Source organism: Schistocerca nitens, chromosome 3, assembly GCF_023898315.1.
Source record: "Schistocerca nitens isolate TAMUIC-IGC-003100 chromosome 3, iqSchNite1.1, whole genome shotgun sequence".
NCBI classification, from domain to species: domain Eukaryota; kingdom Metazoa; phylum Arthropoda; class Insecta; order Orthoptera; family Acrididae; genus Schistocerca; species Schistocerca nitens.
In genome coordinates, this window is record NC_064616.1 from 680,487,075 (window position 1) to 680,508,984 (window position 21,910).

Genomic DNA, 21,910 nt, shown 5'->3' on the forward strand with positions numbered 1-21,910 from the left:
GAAGAGATGTAAGGGTTGAACAGTTAATGATATTGCTGTTATGATCATTCAAGTGATTAACACGGAGTGAGAGGAAAAAATCTTGCGAATGTTCAAAACTTTTATGATAAATTTATTCTGCTAAAGTTCGAGGAAAAAAGGGAAAAATAAAATAGTCTGCAACACAGTAAAGATACTTAACACTAGATCAAGAATGGCAGCAGAAAAGGATATCTGTTCAGTTCTCATTTCCCACTTATCTCAATTTTGGAACAAGGGTGATTCATTTGTTCCTGTACTATTTTCCACTGCCTTATACACCTTTCCATACCTATCTCCAGTGGGAAACAAATTACTAAAAGTGTATTGAGATCTTAACAACTTTTTTGCCCTCTGCGCAGTAATCACCTATTTCATTTCAACAAGCAAGACTAGTTATATTTCACTCAGTTTACAGTAAGAAAACAATATAACTAACTTATAAAGTTAGAAACTCCAATTTTTAATGTGTTGTAACACAATCCAGTTCACACAAATCTCGGTTCCTACTTATGAATGATATCAGATGCTAATACAATCCAAAGCATAACAACAACAAGCTAACAACGGTCAATAGTTCTTAAAACCTGTCAAATTCGACCAAATTGCAGCTACAGTAGTATTACATTAGTAGTTCTTCCAATGAATACTTCAAAATATTTCGTAGAGGAGTCAAAAAGGTGAAATTCCACCTGGGACAATACACAGGGTGTCCCAGCTATCTTGTCCGCCCAAAATATCTCTGGAACAATAGCAGCTATTGGAAAACGACTTTCACCGGTATCAATGTAGGGCTGGGGCCCATGAATGTACATATTTGGAAACATTCTAAAACGAAAGCATATGTGTTTTTTAACACAAACTTATGGTTTTTTTAAATGGGCCTCCTATATTTTTTCCTTCAGCAATCCATAGCATGACAAAGCACATACACAATGGCCTTGATTGCATCGCAATATTCCCATTACATCCCGAGATATTGAGACGCGAAATTGACGCTTGAAACACCCGACATGCGCTGCTAGCGCATGTCCTGAGACTCAGGCGTGAACCCCATGCTGCCCGTAATCGCGATGGTCCGAAACGAATAATACGGTCTACTGCCATCCTCTTGATAAGTATGGAGGTGTGATTACACATGTCAATCACATCGCAATTAAGGGCAGCATGGGGTTCACGCCTGAGCCTCAGGACATGCGCTAGCAGCGCATGTCGGGTGTTTCAAGCGTCAATTTCGCGTCTCAATATCTCGGGATGTAATGGGAATATTGCGATGCAATCAAGGCCATGTGCTTTGTCATGCTATGGATTGCTGAAGAAAAAATATATGAGGCCCATTTAAAAAAACATAAGTTTGTGTTAAAAACACATATGCTTTCGTTTTAGAATGTTTCCAAATATGTACATTCATGGGCCCCAGTCGTTTTCCAATAGCTGTTATTGTTCCAGAGATATTTTGGGTGGACAAGATAGCTGGGACACCCTGTATACTGTTTCTCTACTCAGTATTTTGGGCCCAAATGGGACACAATACATTGCAGGTCAGAATATCCCACTATGTAGAATTACATTGGTCCAACAGGATGTCTGTGGCAAAATTAAAATTGGACCAGATAGTTGACCCTTGAGCTTTCTTTCATGTGAGCTTCAGTATAAGAGTTAAACTTTGAGAAGTACCAAGGATCAATCACTACTATTCAACACTGCGATCTTCTTCTCCCCTCGAGCATTACTTCTCTAAAACAGCAACGCCCGCAGCTCGTGGTCGTGCGGTAGCGTTCTCGCTTCCCACGCTCGGGTTCCCGGGTTCGATTCCCGGCGGGGTCAGGGATTTTCTCTGCCTCGTGATGGCTGGGTGTTGTGTGATGTCCTTAGGTTAGTTAGGTTTAAGTAGTTCTAAGTTCTAGGGGACTGATGACCATAGATGTTAAGTCCCATAGTGCTCAGAGCCAGTTTAAAACAGCAACAGATCCTCTGAGGAATTTGGAAGAGAAGAATGGTAATGGCATACAAACTCAGATATCACACTATAGTTTACTTGTAGCTTTAATTCCTGCTTACTATATAGTGTTGCATAATCTGTATTACTGTAGGTTACCTACATACTACTGAGTGTATCCCTTGCATAGTGGATATAATTCGTAGGTAAGAACCATAAGGAATGTATTTGATTACATCATGAAATTTTTTTGTATGGTATGAGATTTACATGTATGTAAAGTTACATCATTTCGTGTTCTGTTAATACTAAGTTGTCATTTGTAAGTAGCTTGTCTGGCACATAAAGTATTGCGAATACAAAAGAAATCATTGGAGCACTTTTGTTGTGTGTGTGTGTGTGTGTGTGTGTGTGTGAGAGAGAGAGAGAGAGAGAGAGAGAGAGAGAGAGAGAGAGAGAGAGGGGGGGGGGGGGGTGGAGGGTATATTAAGCACAGGGTTTAAAAGGAAACTCAAATTAAAAAGCAAGGCACATAATAATCATCAATATAGTCTTCAGGGTTGAAGTATATTTAAAACTTAAATCTGGTAAAGGGTGAAGTACATTGAGTTATGATTATAAAGTGTTTCATGAAACCTTTAACCCAGCTCTTGGCAATCAAGTGATAATGCTCTTGTAACTATGTATTTCAGGGATAGGGGGTAATGGGAGGAAAGGGGGTGGGGGGCAGCACAGAAGTTAGCAGTTACAGGATGGTAATACATGGAGTATACACTACACACTTCAAACAGTATTTATAATACTTCTCTGCTCAATCAATAACAAGAGGTCAGTCAAAATGGAAACAAGGGCAGATGAATGTTTTTTTTTTTTTTTTCTCCACAAAAATGGGAAGCTGAAGAACAAAAAGATGTATCTTTCCCACCCATTACAAGTAGAGAAATCTATCTAAATTGTGATAAGAAATACATATTAACACTTATAAGAAAATGGTATAAATGCAAAAACCAAGGATATAAATGGATTAGAGAGGAGAGTTGCTAATTTACAAGGGGACAGAATAGCAAGACAGAAATTACAGTCTTGAAGGCTCCTCACTAGGAGACTTTCTTGTATTACCTTCAATGCCTTCAGCAGTTTAAGCAGCAAATGCATATAGTGATCAACATTTTTTTTTACATTTCTTTAAATGCAAGAAAATCAAGAACACCAATATTACATACAAGTGACTATTGAATCAAGCATAAGTCAATGCTGCTGTTTTGTCTGTTCCAACTTGGTATGCAGTCATTCAGATTCGGACAGACTTATTAAAGATTGTATTACACTGGATACACATCACTAGCCAGATCTGTGCTGAAGCCCTCAGATTGAACAACTGATGTTCTCAAGACTGCTTAATTCAGAGAAATAATACAGCTTGCTGGAGGTACCAAATCACAACACAGTGCTTACCACACCATCTGTTTACTGGCCCACACACTCTCTCATTCCTGTTGCATGGTCCCAGCTTTATAATGCTTTTCCGTTCTGCTCCAAGCACTTCAAGCACCACAAAAGAGCATGTCTCACAGTGATTGAGGTTATGCTACACATATCATCAGCCTGTTACACAAGAGATAGGAATGCTGCACATATTTAAAGGGTGCCAATTCAACAGAAAAACTCGCTGATGCAAAATAAAGAAAGAAAGTCTCTTTCATCTATTGGGGAAAACACCATTATTACATGCTCCTTTTGCATTTCCTTGAACTCCAGATTGAAGGCTACATTTCCCTTCCTGCACAAAGTCCCTGGTAGTGCTGGGGAATGCTTTTTCCTCGATGTTAATATATTGTCAGCTTTTGCTTATAATCACTTATTCTAGTTTTACAAGCAAATTGCTCATCGGTATATTATTTACCGAGACAAATTAGTGGCCATCAGAGAGTATCAACTTCATGTACCAAAAGGCTTAAGAATATTGTCATCCCGTGTGCTTGTCTGTTTCAAAAAAGTTGCATTTCTTGACACATAATCATCCATCTTCTATTACTCAACACACTACAATGTCACTTTTTTATTTTAATTCCTAAAATAGATGACTCCATTTTCCCCTCTACTGGAGTGAACAAATTTCTAAGATGTTACTCTTTCACAATTCTTCAGTCTTAATGCATAAAAAATTTAAAAAATATAACACTATAATGCCTCTCACAAGTCAACTGCAATGCATCTTTGACTGCTGCATGTGCTAACAAGCTATGATCAATGCACAAAATCAATTTATCAATAAAACACCTGATCAAACAATCACAATTTTATCAAACTTGTTCACTGTTGCACAAAACATGAAAATCTGTGACTGATTATATGTGACAATCAGCCTTATTAAGTGGATACTGATATCTATAAGACCACAGTACTTTCTGAGTAGCTATCAATAGTGTGTGTCAACCTCTCACTGAAACACATCGCATCTGTATGTAAGTCTAACTTCAGCCCCACCTTAAACCTCTATTTTCTTAACAGAATTCAACTGCTAAGTGAGTGGTCTCTCTCTCTCTCTCTCTCTCTCTCTCTCTCTCTCTCTCCCCACTTACATTGCTTTACTTTTAAATGTCAAAATGGTGCAGGTTAGCCTGTGAACAAAAATATGCTCTTACTGTCAAAGTAACTGGTGTCCTCTTCATGATCAATCTGAGGAACAAATTCAGCTTTTTGCCTGAGTAGTGAATTCCAGTCCACACCACTGAAATATGGATGCTCCTTTACTTCATGAGCACCCCCTGTTCCCAGTCGATCTCTTGGATTTTGTTGTAGTAGAGATGTGATGATGTCTTTGGCCTCAGGTTGCACTGGCCAATCATCATCATCTGGCCATTCAATGTCATCTGTAAAACAACAAATTTACACAATTTATTTATAAATGCAATGTATAAAAGTACATATGCAGTATAATAAGACATAAATACACGAAAACAAACATAAGAATTGCCCTTCAGGGAGATGAGGCTTGAGGTCATCTCCCGAGGCTACTATCCCACTTACAGCACAGTTAAGTGGAGGGAGCAATTGTAGCAATAAATAATACTCTCATACCTTATACACAGATCACATAGAGTTAATATCACAACATATACATATAGTAGTAACTATAGTAGAGTAGAATATGGTAATTCAGGCGAGACAGGCTATAAGCGTTTACTGAAGCCCTCCCACTTGAAATAGGTAGGTAAAGGGACCTCCTTTGCTATCTAAAGCTTTCCTTTCATATATTATTTTCTTCTTGAGAAAATAAAATTTTTTCCAATTTTACTTTTATGTATATTGTGTTATTTCTTTTCTTTTGTTTTTATTTTTTTAATTAATTATTTAATTATATAAAAAAACATGGACAGTACTAACTTTCTGAAAATTGTCTAGTTTGTAGTAGCAAATGACCCACTATAGTTACCAAGGTGGTGTGTCACTCTGTAATGTTAATAAGTGAATGAATAAATAAACAATAATTCAATTTTAGAGACAACTGTTTGAAGTAAACTAATATTTTCCCAATTTTAAGTTGTGCTGTGACATAAAACACAACAAATGCTAAAATACAAAATACATCACCACTGGTAAACCAAGCAGAAGCAAGTAACTATTAATGTCCAATAAATGAAATTCTTCTCTTTCTGTAATCAGTGGACGAAGATGCATATATAGTAGAGACCACACACCGTGGCATTGTACATTTAGCAACTCTGCCACAAACAACAGTAACTATGGCACATGACCACCAGCCAAAATCACCACCTAGCCTACACTACACCTTTGTCTTGTTACCATCACTGCTGTTGGACTCTGATAATGATATCACTCTGCTCTGCTGAATTTTGCCAAATTTGTCATCTCGCACTGCTATATTGTTACAAGCCTTTGGCTCCATCAGCAGTGCTCAACTACAGGTGAGACACTTGCAAACATTTCCTCTGGATATCTGTGTTACCATGGGTTATGTCATGCAGAGTACTAGTTAATATTGCTCACGGTATTATCAAACGTCACTCGACACTGAATTTCTGGAGCTTCAAGTGCTATTTCCTTCTACTTTACTTAGTTTCTTTAATTTTTTTCTGCATTGAAATATCTAGCGATTTAAGTTGTGTTAATGTATGATGTCCAGTAAATACTGTACCTGCAGAAGTATTAGTTTGTGGTGGTGAGGTATTTTTCTAATGTTTGCAAGGCATCTACAATAGCAGTAACATAATCATGTACAGATTAGTGTCTAGATTCAGTCAGCCAATTTGTAAGGACAAGAGAGCATGCAATTATAGGCATGCAGTTCTTTGAATTGTGGAAACAGCTTCAGCTGAGGCAACAATAACCGCAGCAGCAGCAGCAGCAGCAACTCCTTCAGCAGCAGTTATTGCAGCAGCAGTTATTGCAGCAGCAGGAACACTAACGGCAACAGCAACAACAATAACAATAACAGCACCAGCACCTTACAAAGCAGCTACTATCACCCTACCAGCACATCCTATATTTGCCCCATTCCTTACATTCAACATCTGTACGGAATGGTGTTAATATGCAGCACCGATGCACCATCATCTCGAGGGATCATTGATGCTGCTTGTCACAGGAACCGGATGAGCTCTTGGATAAACTAGCACAATACTAGGACCACCAAGTGCATGTGGAATCAGAATGACTGTGTTTTATACAGTGTGTTAAACAACCAGCACAGACATGCTTACAATGGGCCACTCACAATATAAATTCACTTGCACAACAGGTGGTTGAGCTGAGTCTCATGCAGACAGCCTCATAAAAATTAGACTGATACAAGATGTACATGCCCATCAAATCCTTATTGACACTCTGTAGTTAACAGATCCTAGCTCAGAAGATCTCTTCGAAATCACATGCTCATTTTAAACAACATACGTAGCCCAGCGTCTGGCACCGCACTTGACGGACATTGTCCCCAACAAATGATGTCTTCACAGCTTCAACCAACAGTTGGCCTCACTGTCCACCTCATGCCAGCCCACCTCACAGCCACTGAAGGCTACCATTTCATTTAGGTTTTCACCACATATCACTCTTTGTGACAACAAAATTCTATGGTTTGCACACATTTGTCCTATACCTTACATCATCAGGGATTCCATAGGGAATGAACTCAATCCCCTTATGGCCCAGGACGTTCTACACTGAATTCCATTAAGTTTATGGTCATTTCCCACTGTAGTGGTCCATGACCAGATATCTCTCTCTGCATCTGTGTCAATTTCAAGGCCACAGTCAATTCCCAAGTTGTAACAGACACTGTCTACAACTATAAATCAATGAATTTTTTTTCTTGTCTTGCAAGTGGGCACTTATACTCAAAGACCGACTTCTCTAAAGCATACTTACAGCTTCCCCTTGATGCAGAGTCTCAAAAATTCATGGTCATCAATACACCGTATGGATTACTCTGATACCATAGGCTGCCATTTGGCACAGCTAGTACTCCAGCAATTTTTCAAAGGCTACTGGAGCAATTGCTCCAGGACATTCCCCATTGCTCATTTATTTGGACAACAGCATAGTAACCATAACCAATAAATATGATTTACACAACCTCTGGTGAGTTTTCATACTACTGGAGAAAACATATCTCCATTACAACCTGTAAAAGTGGTCATTTTTAAGCCATAATTAGAGTACTTAGGACATATTAAGGGAAAAGATGGAGTGAGACCAACAGAAACACAGCTAAAGTCATACAGAAACTGCCTAAACTGAACTCTCTGAAACAACTTCTGTTAGCACTTGGTAAAATAAATTATTACAGACAGCTCATTCCAAATGCTGCAATGTTGAATAGACTCCAAAAAGCTGACGTCCCTTTCGAATGGGCTTCCAAATGTGAACGAGAGTGCTCTGCTTTCAAGCATTGTCTGATACATGCTCCATGTTTCACTAATTTTTCCCAGAGTACTCTCTCATCCCAATGCCTTCAATCAGGATTGAACAGATATTGTTAAATTGCACAAGCTGTGGGTTTGAATGTCCTATCACGTATGTATCTAAAATGATGTCACCTGCCCAACAAAATTACTCACAGAGTGGAAAGAGCTCTCTCTCTCTCTCTCTCTCTCTCTCTCTCTCTCTCTCTCTAACATCTATGGCATACAAAAGTTCCATTAATATTTATTTGATAGAGTATTTGAGATAATATTTGTACCCAACTGCTGCATCCCAGAACACAGCCAAATGGCTACAGCTTGGTGGCTGTTTCTTAGTAATTACCAATATGAGAGTACACACAAATCAACACTTGACTGCACCAATGCAGATAGCTTACCCTGGTTACCAGCAGATTCTATGTCTCCCCACAGGTCTGCTGCCAAATAGATTAATAACACCATCAACTCATACAAATCTTCCACTGGCAGCCTCCCAAATAGCACATGTGATGGTTACAGACCGTCTTTTATGGAATGTTCCAGATTACACATGCAATGTGTGGCCACCAGGGTTTCAACCAAGACAGTAGGTGGCCAAAAGTCTTTTATCACTCTGCCACCAACTTTAAGCAATCCAAGGAGTACTCCTGCTATTGCCAGCTACAGACGGTGTCTAAGTGATCATTCCAGAAGACCTATAGTCAAAGGTGTTGGCACTCCTCCATGAAAGTCACTGGGGAATACCCCATGAAAGTCACTGGCGAATATTCAAAGTCAAACAATTTTCATGCTGCACTGGCATGTTATTAATCAAGACATCACCAAGATGGTCATGGGCTGCCAGGCGTGTGCCACATCTCAGCCAGCACTGTATCAGCAGTTACATTCCTGGCCACTACCGCAAGGTATCTGGGACCACCTCCAGATACACTTTCCAGGCCCATTTCTAGATCATATTTTGGAAGTAGTAACATGTGCCTATTCACTTTTCCCCAGCACAGTACAAAAGTCTTCCACCTAAGCAGAAGCCACCATTTGATAATTAACATATCTACCAAACAGCATCAAAAGCCTGACAGATAGCGAACTAACATTTAAAAAATAAATTAAAAGAATTTCTAGATGACAACTCCTATTCATTGGCTGAATTTTTAGATATAAATTAAAGGGGGGGGGGGGGGTGGACAACAACTTAAACATTAGTGTCATGCAATATTTTGTGTAATGTAATATCCTGTACAGACATCTTTTATTAACCTGACACGTTCCACATCTTTACGAAGTGTTGTATTCATGATCTATGGAACAAGTATTAATCTAATCTAATCTACAAGGGTGAGCAGAAAAGCAATATATCTGAATTTGTTATGCAAAAACTCATCTAGCATTTCAAACAAAACAAATGTTATTAACTTTTTAAATCTTTATTCTTCATGTCTACATAATTGCAGTCCTCTTTCACTAGAGGGCTCAAAATTGGTGCATGTAATGGGGCAGTATGTAATGTAACGCGGTGGCACATAACATAAGCATGCCAGTGCAGGAGAAACAGCATACTGTACACAAGTTTCGAATTCAAAAGAGTTCATCCACACATGGAGCATCCTCTCCAGCACGGCTATGCCACAACACACACAAATGCTAAGATATCTGTAACAATCCAACGCTTTGCATTCAAAGTCATCGACCATCCTCCACACAGTCCTGACTTGGCCCCTTCTGATATTCACTTGTTTCCAAAACTTGAAGGACACTTTTGAGGACTTCACTTTGATAGTGATGAAGCAGTGCAAGCAGAAGCGAGGTTCTGGCTCCATCAACAAAGTCTGTCTACAGCGATGGTGTCAACAAACTGGTCTCTTGTTGGGAAAAATGTGTTCATTGCTGGGGTGACTTTGTTGAGAAAGAAGAGTAAACATGTTTGTATTATGTCAAAAGCTTTAAGAGTTTTCACATGAAAAAAGTCAGAGGTATTACATTTTAGCGCATACGCATATTTACTATATAACTCTTCCGTAAAATCACTGTCTAGGACAAGACCCAAACGTTTTCAAACTTCTGCACCCTAAATATCATACATTATCTTCCATTCACTCCATTCTATCCCCCTTGCAATGACCCAGCAGAATGTTACGTGCAGACATTCAAGACACAAATGCCCCATCCCGTGCAGGAGATAAAACTGGGCACAGCACTGACCACCCTTTAAGTACATTCCATCGACGGAAAAAGCCTAGTATAACTGCATAATGGTAGACAACTAAGAACACAACTTTGTTTCCTATGGTCAAACAAACATCAACCATCACAAAAAGTCTAGCTTACCTAGACCCAGTCCTAATTTGTGGGTATGGGCATCAAGTTTGGTGTTTCCTGGACACCACCATAAAGCTTCAGGGTACAGACTCAGGCAGGTGTTGTTTAACAACTCGTCAACCACCTGTGCCATCAAAGGGTTTCCACACCTGACAAGTCACTGTTGCTGGCATTAACATCGTGACAACCAAAGCAGCACAATAAGACCCAGAAGCTGGTGCATTTGCTTCAGCACCATGTGAGTCTTTCATGCAACCAGACATAAAAATGCCATGTACAACCACACCAGAAGCATCATTATCTCTGCCGAAAGATGAATCGACACTAGCACCAGTGGAAAAAACGAGTATGCAGCAATTACCAGCAGCCACACCAATTCCAATAACTCCAAACTACATTGCCCACATGCGAGATGACGAGCAGTGTTCCCCAGCCAAACCTGCCATGTTCGGGGAAGAAGTATCTCATATATTTACCATGACTGCAGACAATTTTGGTTAGTGGCTCTGCAACATACAATGGTACCTACGGCTTATGACCATTGATCACACAAGCCATCCACCAGGGGTAGTACAAAGATGGCAATATAGCCATCCACAGAGCGGGTTCTCTTTGCACAGCTGCCTCAGGCAGGCAATTGCCAACTACACCACATCACCATCTTCTCACTGTCACAGCTGTTAAGTCTGAGTACCGTACTGCTCCACTCCACTGGACTCTGCCAAATACATTGTCTTTTCCTCTTGTACTGTCATGGGACTTTGACTGTCAGCAATGCTCAATGGCACATGATAAACTCCAAGACGTTTCTATGCTACCATACCTATATCATGTAGAAAATTCTGAACTGGTTTGTTCATTATCAAGTCTCATTGACTGCATCCTTTGATAGATGCTGAACTTCTGGAACTTCACGTGTCAGTTCCTTCTACTTTATTTGCTTTCTGATGGGCTTTAAACTATCCCATCTACGAGGATCCAGGGATTTAAGTTTGATGGCCGGTAAATGCTGGAACTTTGTTGAATGTTACAGTAAGAACAATAGCAAAGGCAAACTACAGGAGACTGACATAAAAATTTTCATCTTGATTATGTACCTGTTAAAAAGATGATTTTATAATTTATGTACACTGTTCACAGTGGTCAGTACCAAATGCATAGTACCACCAGACAGTGAAATGAACTTTTTTATTTACAAACTAATTATTACTTTTATGGTGACTGGTAACTAGGTTCTTTTTGTCTCTGAAAATATATTATATACTGGCTACCTTTCTGAATTATGCATTGACGTTTTAGTATCCCCACCAGCAGACATCGCAATTGAGATAGATAAGTTGGCATAGCTACCGTGTCAGAATTGTGCAGCAGCCTGCCACAGAGTACACATGTGGTACACAGTAAGGGCACACCCACTGACAGAGGTGTTTCCCTAAAGACAGTAGTAAGCTGGATGGGTCAGTTCTTACACTATGTTCAGTTCCGAGCGACTGGAAAAAAGTGCAGGTGACGCCAGTATATAAGAAGGGTAGAAGGACGGATCCTCAAAATTACAGACCAATATCCTTAACATCGGTTTGTTGCAGGATTCTCGAACATATTCTCAGCTCAAAAATAAAGAATTTCCTTGAGACAGAGAAGTTGCTGTCCATGCATCAACACGGCTTTAGAAAGCATCACTCCTGCGAAATGCAACTCGCCCTTTTTTCACATGATATCTTGCGAACCATGGATGAAGGGTATCAGACGGATGCCATATTCCTTGACTTCCAGAAAGCGTTGACCCACTGCAGACTCCTAACTAAGGTACAAGCATATGGGATTGGTTCCCAAATATGTGAGTGGCTCGAAGACTTCTTAAGTAATAGAACGCAGTAGGCTATGTTGTCCTCGATGGTGAGTGTTCATCGGAGGTGAGGGTATCATCTGGAGTACCCAGGGACGTGTGGTAGATCCGCTGTTGTTTTCTATCTACATAAATGTTTTTTTGGATAGGGTGGATAGCAATGTGCGGCTGTTTGCTCAAGATGCTGTGGTGTACGGGAAGGTGTTGTCGTTGAGTGACTGTAGGATACAAGATGACTTGGACAGGATTTGTGATTGGTGTAAAGAATGGCAGCTAACTCTAAATATAGATAAATGTAAATTAATGCAGATGAATAGGAAAAAGAATCCCATAATGTTTGAATACTCCATTAGTAGTGTAGCGCTTGACACAGTTATGTCGATCAAATATTTGGGCGTAACATTGCAGAGCGATATGAAGTGGGACAAGCATGTAATAGCAGTTGTGGGGAAGGCGGATAGTCGTCTTTGGTTCATTGGTAGAGTTTTGGGAAGATGTGGTTCATCTGTAAAGGAGACTGCTTATAAAACACTAATACAACTTATTCTTGAGTACTGCTCGAGAAGTTGGGATCCCTATCAGGTCAGATTGAGGAAGGACATAGAAGCAATTCAGAGGCGGGCTGCTAGATTTGTTACTGGTAGGTTTGATCAACATGTGAGTGTTACAGAAATGTTTCAGGAACACGGGTGGGAGTCTCTAGAGGAAAGGAGGCATTCTTTTCGTGAATCGTTCCTGAGGAAATTTAGAGAATCAGCATTTGAGGCTGACTGAAGTACAATTTTACTGCCGCCAACTTATATTTCGCGGAAAGACCACAAACATAAGCTAAGAGAGATAGGGGCTCGTACAGAGGCGTATAGGCAGTCATTTTTCCCTCGTTCTGTTTGGGAGTGGAACAGGGAGAGAAGATGCTAGTTGTGGTGCAAGGTGCCCTCCGCACGCACCGTATGGTGGATTGCAGAGTATGTATGTAGATGTAGATGTAGAATTGCTGCAGACCTGGTCTTGTGCTACATGCCGAGTACTCAGTCACCAGCCACCTGTGCCAGCCTAGTTGAGTTTATCCCCATGCAAGTCTCTGTGAGGTTTTGGACTTTCTGCTTCCTGCAGACTGACTCATATGGCGAGTTTTCACTTCCTCTTATGGGGTTCTGGACCCTGGTTATTATCAAGCCACCTTTGGCCCATGAAGCACCCATGCTGATAGTGTAATGGTGTTGTTATGTCGGTGCAGATAATAAATGGTTTAAATTTTTTTTTCCATTGTCTCACTTAAAGAAAGAAACCCAGTCTTCTCAGGTTATGTAATCAATAAAAACATGGTCAACAACACTTTTAAGAGTACTTATCCATTCTTTCGTCAGAATGTGTTTAGTATGCAATCAGGTCATATAACTTTCAGCTGATGACCTTGTTTTCAAGCCCAGTTCATTGGTGCCCAGCTAAATTGTACGTGGTGTGGCTATAAAATAATGGGACTAAAGCTGTCGCAGAGTAACTACATGTGCAGCAAATATGAATAACCAATAGCTGTGAAACGTGACGTCTAATGTGGCACCTCCGAGAAGACACTGAATATGACTCACGACCGCAATGCTCTTCAACGTCAAAAACAGATGAAAATATAAAAAGAGAAGGTAATTTAATTCAATTTGACTGTTGGCTGTGTATTTGATCTGACAGAGCGTGCGGCAAATTTTAAATAACCAATTTAACGTGAGAAAAATGTGTGTGAAATCTGTGCCAAAAACTCTAACGATCCAACAAAAAGAAGCTTGTCAATATGTTTGTTCTGACACTTTGAATACCACAGAAAATTATCCCAATTTCTTGGAAAGAGTGATAACGTGACAGATCTTGGTATTTCACTTATGATCTAGAAACTAGGAACAAATCCATGGACTGGAAGGGCCCAACGTCACTGAGAGTAAAAAAAGCTTGAATGAGCAAATGAGCAAATCAAGTTTCAAAGTGTTGATAATATTTTCAATATTCATGGAATTGTGTACCTTCACTTGGTTCATAAAGGTCAAACTATTAATCAATATTGCTACCCGAGGTTCTTGCTCAACTCCATGAGGGGGGAGAGGGAGGGGGAAAGGGGGGGGGGGATGGACACGAATTGTGGAAGAACACATCATGGGTTCTACATCAAGACAATGCACCAGCTCATACCACACTGTCTATTAACAGGTTTACAGCCAAGTACAGCCTCCTGGTGTTAGACCACCCAATTTACTTGCCTGGCCTGGCACAATGTGACATTTATTTCACACGTCAAATCTCCATTGAAAGGAACAATATTTCAGTCCACTGAAGCAGTGAAAGAGAAAGTGGCACACATCTGCAAGGAACTCACAAAGGAAGACTTCCAGTCATTTACATTAATGGAACATTCGAAGGGAGCACTTTAGGGGTATAGAGGAGGGCAGTACATTAAAGTTGACAATAACTAAATAAATATGTTTTGCAAATAAAACGTTTTACAACAATAATTCTGTTATTTGACAGCCACACTTTGTATATTGCTTTTTAGATATGATCTCTAATTACTTTTTTCACATGGGCCTTATTCATATCTAAGACATCAAGCAAATTACATAATTCTAATAAAATGTTGTGTTGTTTGAAAAGGACTGGAAGTGCACACAGTTTTCTCAATTACTGTACCAAGACTGATGATTGGCAAAACTCAATAGAGGTTTGTGCATCTGTAAAGAGATCGATGTGCAAAGCATTCAACAACTACTACCGTCATACCTTAGTAAAAGATCTTGCCAAGAACCAAGAAAATTCTGTTCCTATGTAAATTGCTAAGAAGGGTGAAGGCTTGTATTCAGTCAGTCATTGGCCACTCTAGTGTGGTAATAGAAGACAACAAAAAGAAAACAGAAGCTTCAAATTTCTCATTAAAGAAATAATCACACAGCAAGAACATACAAACATACTGTTGTTTGATCGTCACACACACATACCATATGGAGGACATAGTAATAGGTTAAACTATTACACAATAGTTAGAAGAATATGTCATCCAGTGTCTACACAATCACAAAATGTAATTTAAATTCCATTTATTGTACAGATAGAAATTCAAAAGTCATATTCATATGCATAAAATTTTTGATGTTTTACATCTACATATTCTACATTTCTTCTGTTATTTCCTTCACTCCTAAAAATCTTATTTCCTTCATATTAACTTACTTTAATGTGTATTTTCGCCAGATAGGGCTTGACTGATTGTAATTTCATGGACTGCTCTGTAGCTTGTATTTTACATGCTTACATTTTCGAATGAATTGTAAAATATTGTGTTTTCTTACATTTGTCAGTTCTGTTATTCTTTTACTTTATATGTGTTTTATTAATGTTTTCACATAATATCAGTCAAGTGTAAAACTGCTAATACTTCAGTTTTGTAATCTGATTAACACAGAAGTTTTTTTAATGGATTTGGTCAAGAGTGCCTGCCATCTTTGACTTTGAAGTTCTTTGACTTGTACTGTTATACATCACATGTACTTCATTTGTCAATGCGCCATCGCATTTTAATCTTGCTACAATTTTTCATTTTTATTGGCAATTATGGGTTTCAGTGGTAATATATGTCAAAGCACATACGACATGTGATACACCTGCGATAATTTTTTTGAGTATTTCGATTGATATAATGGTTTTTCCTGTTTTGATCTTATTTTGTTTCATATTGTCACAGTGTCCATTTTTGTATGTCATACAGCTGCCATTGATGATGAATTAAGACCGAAACTGGTAGCGGAATAAATAACATTATCATAAACAACACAGTCTTATGCATTTTGTACAATTCATACATGCTGTTGACCACCGCCAAGCAAGATGTTACTGGATATTATAATTGTTTTGAACAATGGATATTTCCCTTTCCTCTGATCCCTTATCTTATCCTTACACAGGAAACTTTTACAAGATTCAAGTACGGTCAACAAATGAAATAACATAATTTAAATTTTGCTACAAAAATAATACACTAATAAAAAATTATTCTACTACATGAAACCATGAGTCAAACACAGATACGACAGAAAGTGTGTGTGATACAATGCGGGTCTCGTGCATTTAGTGTTAAGAGAGGAGGAGAGGGAGTGAAGAAGTGAGGAAAGGGGAAAAACCAAATATCAGCTATTAAACAGATGTACAATTAAATTATGTTTTATTTTCCATGCACCAAGATTGATTTCAGACAATATCTGTAGCTGAGTGTTTAAGCACATTTGATTGCAATGAGGAGGGCTCGTGTTCAATTTGCAGTGTTGCTACCATTTTGTCTTTGTGGGGGATTCAAACAAGGTGCACACCGCCTTATGAGGCCCATCGTGGATCTTCTAGGATAAGAAATAGTGGCTCCAAGGTTTGAAATACCAACAGTGGCTGGGACAGTGGTGTGCTGATGACATGCCCCTCCACACTGCTTCCTAATGACAGCCACAGGATGACAGAACAGGCGGTCATGATGCGTGGTTTTCAGACTCGGATCAAAGTGTTCCTTTAAGATGCATTTTAAATTTAAAAAAATGTTCGTTAATATGTCACTGAACAACACTGAATTTCAAAAATGGTATAATTTTGTAAATATTTCAGTGTTTTTTGTCTTCATCACTGCAGTGAGTCAGGGTTCAAAATTTCTTTTATTAAGCTTTTAATAAAAAAAGCTGTTTTGCAAGATGTCCGCCTAATTCATCTGTAACACCATTAATGCATAGCAACATAAATCCGAAATAATACCAGAAAATAATTTCTCAGCTCATACTTTACCATTTACAGTGTGGGCAAACAATTCTTCTGGTGTATCACCAAAAAAGGGCACACAGCCAATGAGGAATTCATACAATATAATGCCCATAGACCACCAGTCTACAGGTTTGCCATATCCCTGTCTGCAAAGAAGAATTTTTATGTCAGATCTCAGAAATATAAATGATTTGCTCTGTACAGATTTATAATTCATTTACAAAAATAGATGAAATGCCAGAAAAGATAATCAAAAAGTAATATATAATGCAAGCAATTACAGGTCAAAACAAATGACACACTTGTTCACACACAATTAATTTCTGTTCTCAATTCTTGCCTACTTCTTGCACACAGACCGTGGCTGGAAATATTAAAATAGGAAATGGTAATATCCCAGATGAACACTCAGAAAATGATGGAAAACAAACCCAATGAAGTGCTCTTTTATGTTCTGCTATGCATGGGAAAATTGTGTGGTCAGTCACACCTGATACATTGCTTTAGCCCACACATATTTTTCAAATTAGATGTCAGTTTACAACCATTTAACAGCTTTATTTTAAAATTTTCAGAAAACCACATCATAATCTATTTATTGGTGTAAATGGGCAACTGATCCTCATGAAACTAGATAAAACTTAGTAGATATCATCCACATTCACTGGGTAACATTACACATTCTATAGCAAGAAGATATTTACAAGTATTGGGCACACTGTCAATAAGCAAGCAAGGTGAAAAAGCTTCCTGTCTTACATAAAGATGGTATTTTGTTTATGCTGAGTTGGCACATGTTACACAGTAATTTAAGTATCCACTTCTTCGGCAAAATTCTTTTGTTTATTGGCTTTTTAAAGTAGTTTTATGTTTTGATCAAATTAATAAACTGGACTACAGTTCCATCAAGAAATATTCTGTTTTGGACAGTGTACAACCAACAGTACTTCATCCAAGATTTATAAGGAGTCTGTTTCTTCATTTCCAACATGTGACAAATTGGTGGCTGAATTAAAATGTAGGCATAATTCCCCAGAATGCAATACATGTGAAGGACAACCCAGGACTGGAATCACAGATGAGAACAAGGTCACAGCTAGTGTTAGCCGAGTAGCAAAAGGGATACTTTACACTGGCTACCTTGTGAAGGGTACAACATTACCTGGTGTACACTATTCAAGTGTTTCAGAGCAACTGAATGAAAAAATAAAAATTGTCATCTCGTCAACAATATCTGAGTGGCAATACTACCACTAACATTAACATATTTTTTCTAGAATATGTTTCTCGAAATCTTTGCATTAACAGAGATGGTATACATTTCTGTATTCATATCATAAGAGAGCACTAAAAGCTTTTCATCGGGAGATACTTAGTTAATTATTTGTATGTTCCTTGTTTCATAATTGTGACCTCTCACTATGATGTGAAATGAGTCAATTTTATAAGTACAATACACTTTCTTAGTGATAAATATGGAAACATGCTGATAGTTTACACAATTTTCTTAATCTATGATGTGTTTTTCTTTTGTTATTAACATGTAGTAACTTATACTTGACGATGTCAAATTTCTCCATTACACACACACACACACACACACACACACACACAAGAATATTATTAAAGATCTATGGCTGAATACCTCACTCCTCTCAGTGGCCTCTAGTATTAGATTCATCAATGCTGTTTTCCAACTGTGACTGATTGTTGACAATAAGCTTCATAAGATAGTACAAGTACAGCAAGGCTGTTGTCAGTGCACCCAACCACTTAAACAGCTGTGTATTAGAGGTTGTAGAGTGGACACCACATATTAACCTTATTACATGCTTTTGTGCAATTCCTTGTTTCTCAATGATGAATTAGCCCAATGTCAATGGAAATAGGAAAAATAAGTCAACTTTTTGACAGTTTCATTTCCAAAATCTGATATTATCTGTAACCCAAAATTTGCAGAGCTTAGACATTTAAGAAGATCTGTAACAGGTGACTTCCAACTCAGATTCTTATCAATATAAAAACTTATGCATTTAGAATACTAGATTTCATTTACTGAATTTTATCTAAGCTCACTGACAGTTCATTTGCAGAGAACTAGTTTTTAATTTTCAAGAAAATACTATTACATTTTCAAGTGTCAAAGTTTGTTCATTGTGCTTGAATTAAAATACTTGCATTTTCAGCAAAGAGAACTATTTCTGTTTCTTGGATATATGCTGGCCAATAATTTATATACCAGAAATAATAAGAGAATACTCTATATATATTAATGTGGTACACCTGTAGTGATTATGTACCATTATAAAGATGCTGTTTCATTGTGTACACTCTCTGGGTTTCTTAATGTGACACACCGCATCCTCTTAGTAACAAACCAGTTACCATCTATAGCTCTGGTACCACAATATTTGACATTATATAGGAGACTACTGTGTCACCAAAAATACCAGTTCACAATATTTTGTCACTTAAATTTTGTATAACTTTATTTGTGAATTGAACAATTACATATTATGTGACGAGACACTTTTGGCAACCAAATTGAGACTGAGTAAGTAAAATATTTTTAGAGGAGATGTGCCATGGTTTTTGTGTACATAATTTTTCCACTATCTTCAAGGAGGGAAGTAGTGAGACTGGCCAGTAATTATTACTATCTGTCTTACTACTTTTTTTGTAAAGGAGTCTGACCATAGTAGATTTCAGTCTGTCCAGAAATTTCCTCTGTGATAGTGATGCATTACATACATGATTGAATACATTGCAAATATCTGAAGAACTGGATTTCAGTACTTCACTTGAGATATTTTTGCTTTGGCAGAGCACAGACTAATTATGATCTGATTCTTCCACAAGACCCAAAAACCAGAGAAGATAGTGATGTTAAGATTCTGGGTGTGGAGCAAAGCTGATGATCTAACTCATTCCAAAGGTGTTTCACTGGGTTCAGGTAGAAATTCAGGCAGACCAGTCTATTTCAGCAATGTTATTGTATACAAACCATTGTTTCCCAGATGGTGTTTCATGGAAGGGTGGATTGTCATGCTGATACAAACAAACTGAATTCTCCAAACTGTTCCTCTACTGTACACTTCTTAAGTACAATAAGGAGACCATACCCAACTACGAAAAATATTCCATATTGTAACACCACCGCATCTGTACTTCACTGTTGGCACTACACATGTTGATAGGTAATGTTCTCAAGGTATCTGCCATACCCAAATCTTCCATCAGATCCCCACATAGTATACTGGGATTTATCACTCCAAATCATTCATTTCCAGTCCTCATTGTCCAGTGGCTTAATCAAACAAGTTTATTTCTTGTGCTACACTTAATTTATTTGAAACACTCTTAATCTGTCTGAATGAGGTATTTAGACTACAAAAATCTTCTCTCTCTCTCACTCATAATCACATAAATTCTAACCCCCCCCCCCCCTCTCCTCAGCCCCATATTTTCATCAATCAGTTCAGCTAATTTATCTACCTACCTCCTGTTAAGGTGTAGGTCATGTCTTTTCTATTGCCATCTGCCAATAGCAGCAAGTGGTACAACATCAATATGAGCTCACCCAAAACCAGTAGCAACAAGCTCACATTTGTGCCTGAGTTTCATGTCCAAGCTGTTGCCTGCTCGCCAGCTATTAATACCTGGTCCCATTTATTCAAATCACTAGCAAATGCCTCAATAGCCTCTATTACCTGGCCAAGGATGGCACTAGGTTTTACAATACTTGTGACCTGGTACTCTGATCCTAGGTTCTCCAGCATATGTTGGCCAACACCCTGTTAATGACTGCTACCTATGAGTGAGGTCTTCCTCTTTTTTTTTTTTTTTTTTTTTTTTTTTTGTACTCAATTCAGAATCTGACCCATCTTTCAAATTCTTAGTAATGGTCTGACATACCCTACTTTCATCTACAGCTGAATGATGCTCCTACTGTTAAAGAGAAAAACTGTAAATGGAAAAATGTATTCACATTGAAAAGCAAATTAATTATAAGAAACAGATCTGTGCACTCACGCCAAGATTTGCTACATTAAGACAAACAAATACCTTTTGAGAGAAATCTGTGCCCCAGCTTATGTGTTATTTATTGTACACAACATAACTCATTTACACGTGTTTAAGGCATTTAACTCGAATTCATCCTGGAATGTAAGAAATGCGCCATCACAACATCAACACTACGCATTTTAGGCTCACATGACATGTGGATGATCACAATACCTTGCTCACAAAGGTACCACTTGCAAATGATGAAACAAAACCTAAGTATATCTGAATCCCAAAAAGTACCAGTCTTTGTGCATTTAACTGCTCACATAGGGCTCTAATGATCGTCAGATTTGGACAATTAGGGTCAATACTCGAGAAAATGTGGAGACCGTATTTTACACAAAACTTTAAAAAGAAGCAAATAAATTGTTGGTTGCTAACTGTATTGCAGTAATATGGTGTCCATGTGAACACTATAAATTTCTGCAAAAAGATTTTTAAAAAGTAAAAATAAAAGAACAGTGTATAGTCATTTTTCTTCTGTATGTGGAAACCTATTGAACTTTGTCAGCTGCTAATTCATGTTTATAATGCAATCAAAGAGGTGAGGAAGCAACAAGTTCATGGCATTCTGGCAACTGCAAAAAGTGAAGGGATTGGAGGTGACTGAAGATATGAGTAAGAATCAGCCTTAGTGGAGATATTTTGCATCAAAGTAATTCATCAATGCAAAGTAAGAATGGAGTTCAATTTCTAAATACACTTGCCCAGTTTATGAAAATCTGATGAAACAGAGATTATGAATAGCAAAGCTTTGATGGTGGTAACATTTAAAGTTATAAAACACGAAAATGGATCTTCTTGCTTTTGGACGATTTTCTCATTGATTTTCCACTATGTTACAACAACAGTATTTCCAAATTAAACATAAAGTTACTGAATACTGTTCAGCTATGTGTTTCACTGAAGTTATACACCACCATAGATTTGGATATCTTGACTGCAAAGGAAGTTCCTAACTCAGGTTCTGAACACAGACACTAATGACTGCCTAATTGTGAAATATCGTGTCTTAAAAACTGT

The 21,910-nt window shown here is 38.1% G+C and overlaps 1 protein-coding gene across 4 annotated transcripts in view; it reads right to left on the reverse strand.

The window, feature by feature from the left end:
- Positions 1-21,910, reverse strand: part of LOC126248637 (microtubule-associated serine/threonine-protein kinase 2) — a 258,768-nt gene that overhangs the window by 68,348 nt on the left and 168,510 nt on the right. For all 4 annotated transcript variants that reach the window (XM_049949815.1, XM_049949816.1, XM_049949814.1 and 1 more), the window contains exons 15-16: positions 16,844-16,965; positions 4,603-4,830 (exon numbers count right to left, since the gene is read on the reverse strand). In XM_049949815.1, the coding sequence (XP_049805772.1) occupies positions 4,603-4,830; positions 16,844-16,965 (350 nt within the window). The remainder of the gene's footprint in view (positions 1-4,602; positions 4,831-16,843; positions 16,966-21,910) is intronic.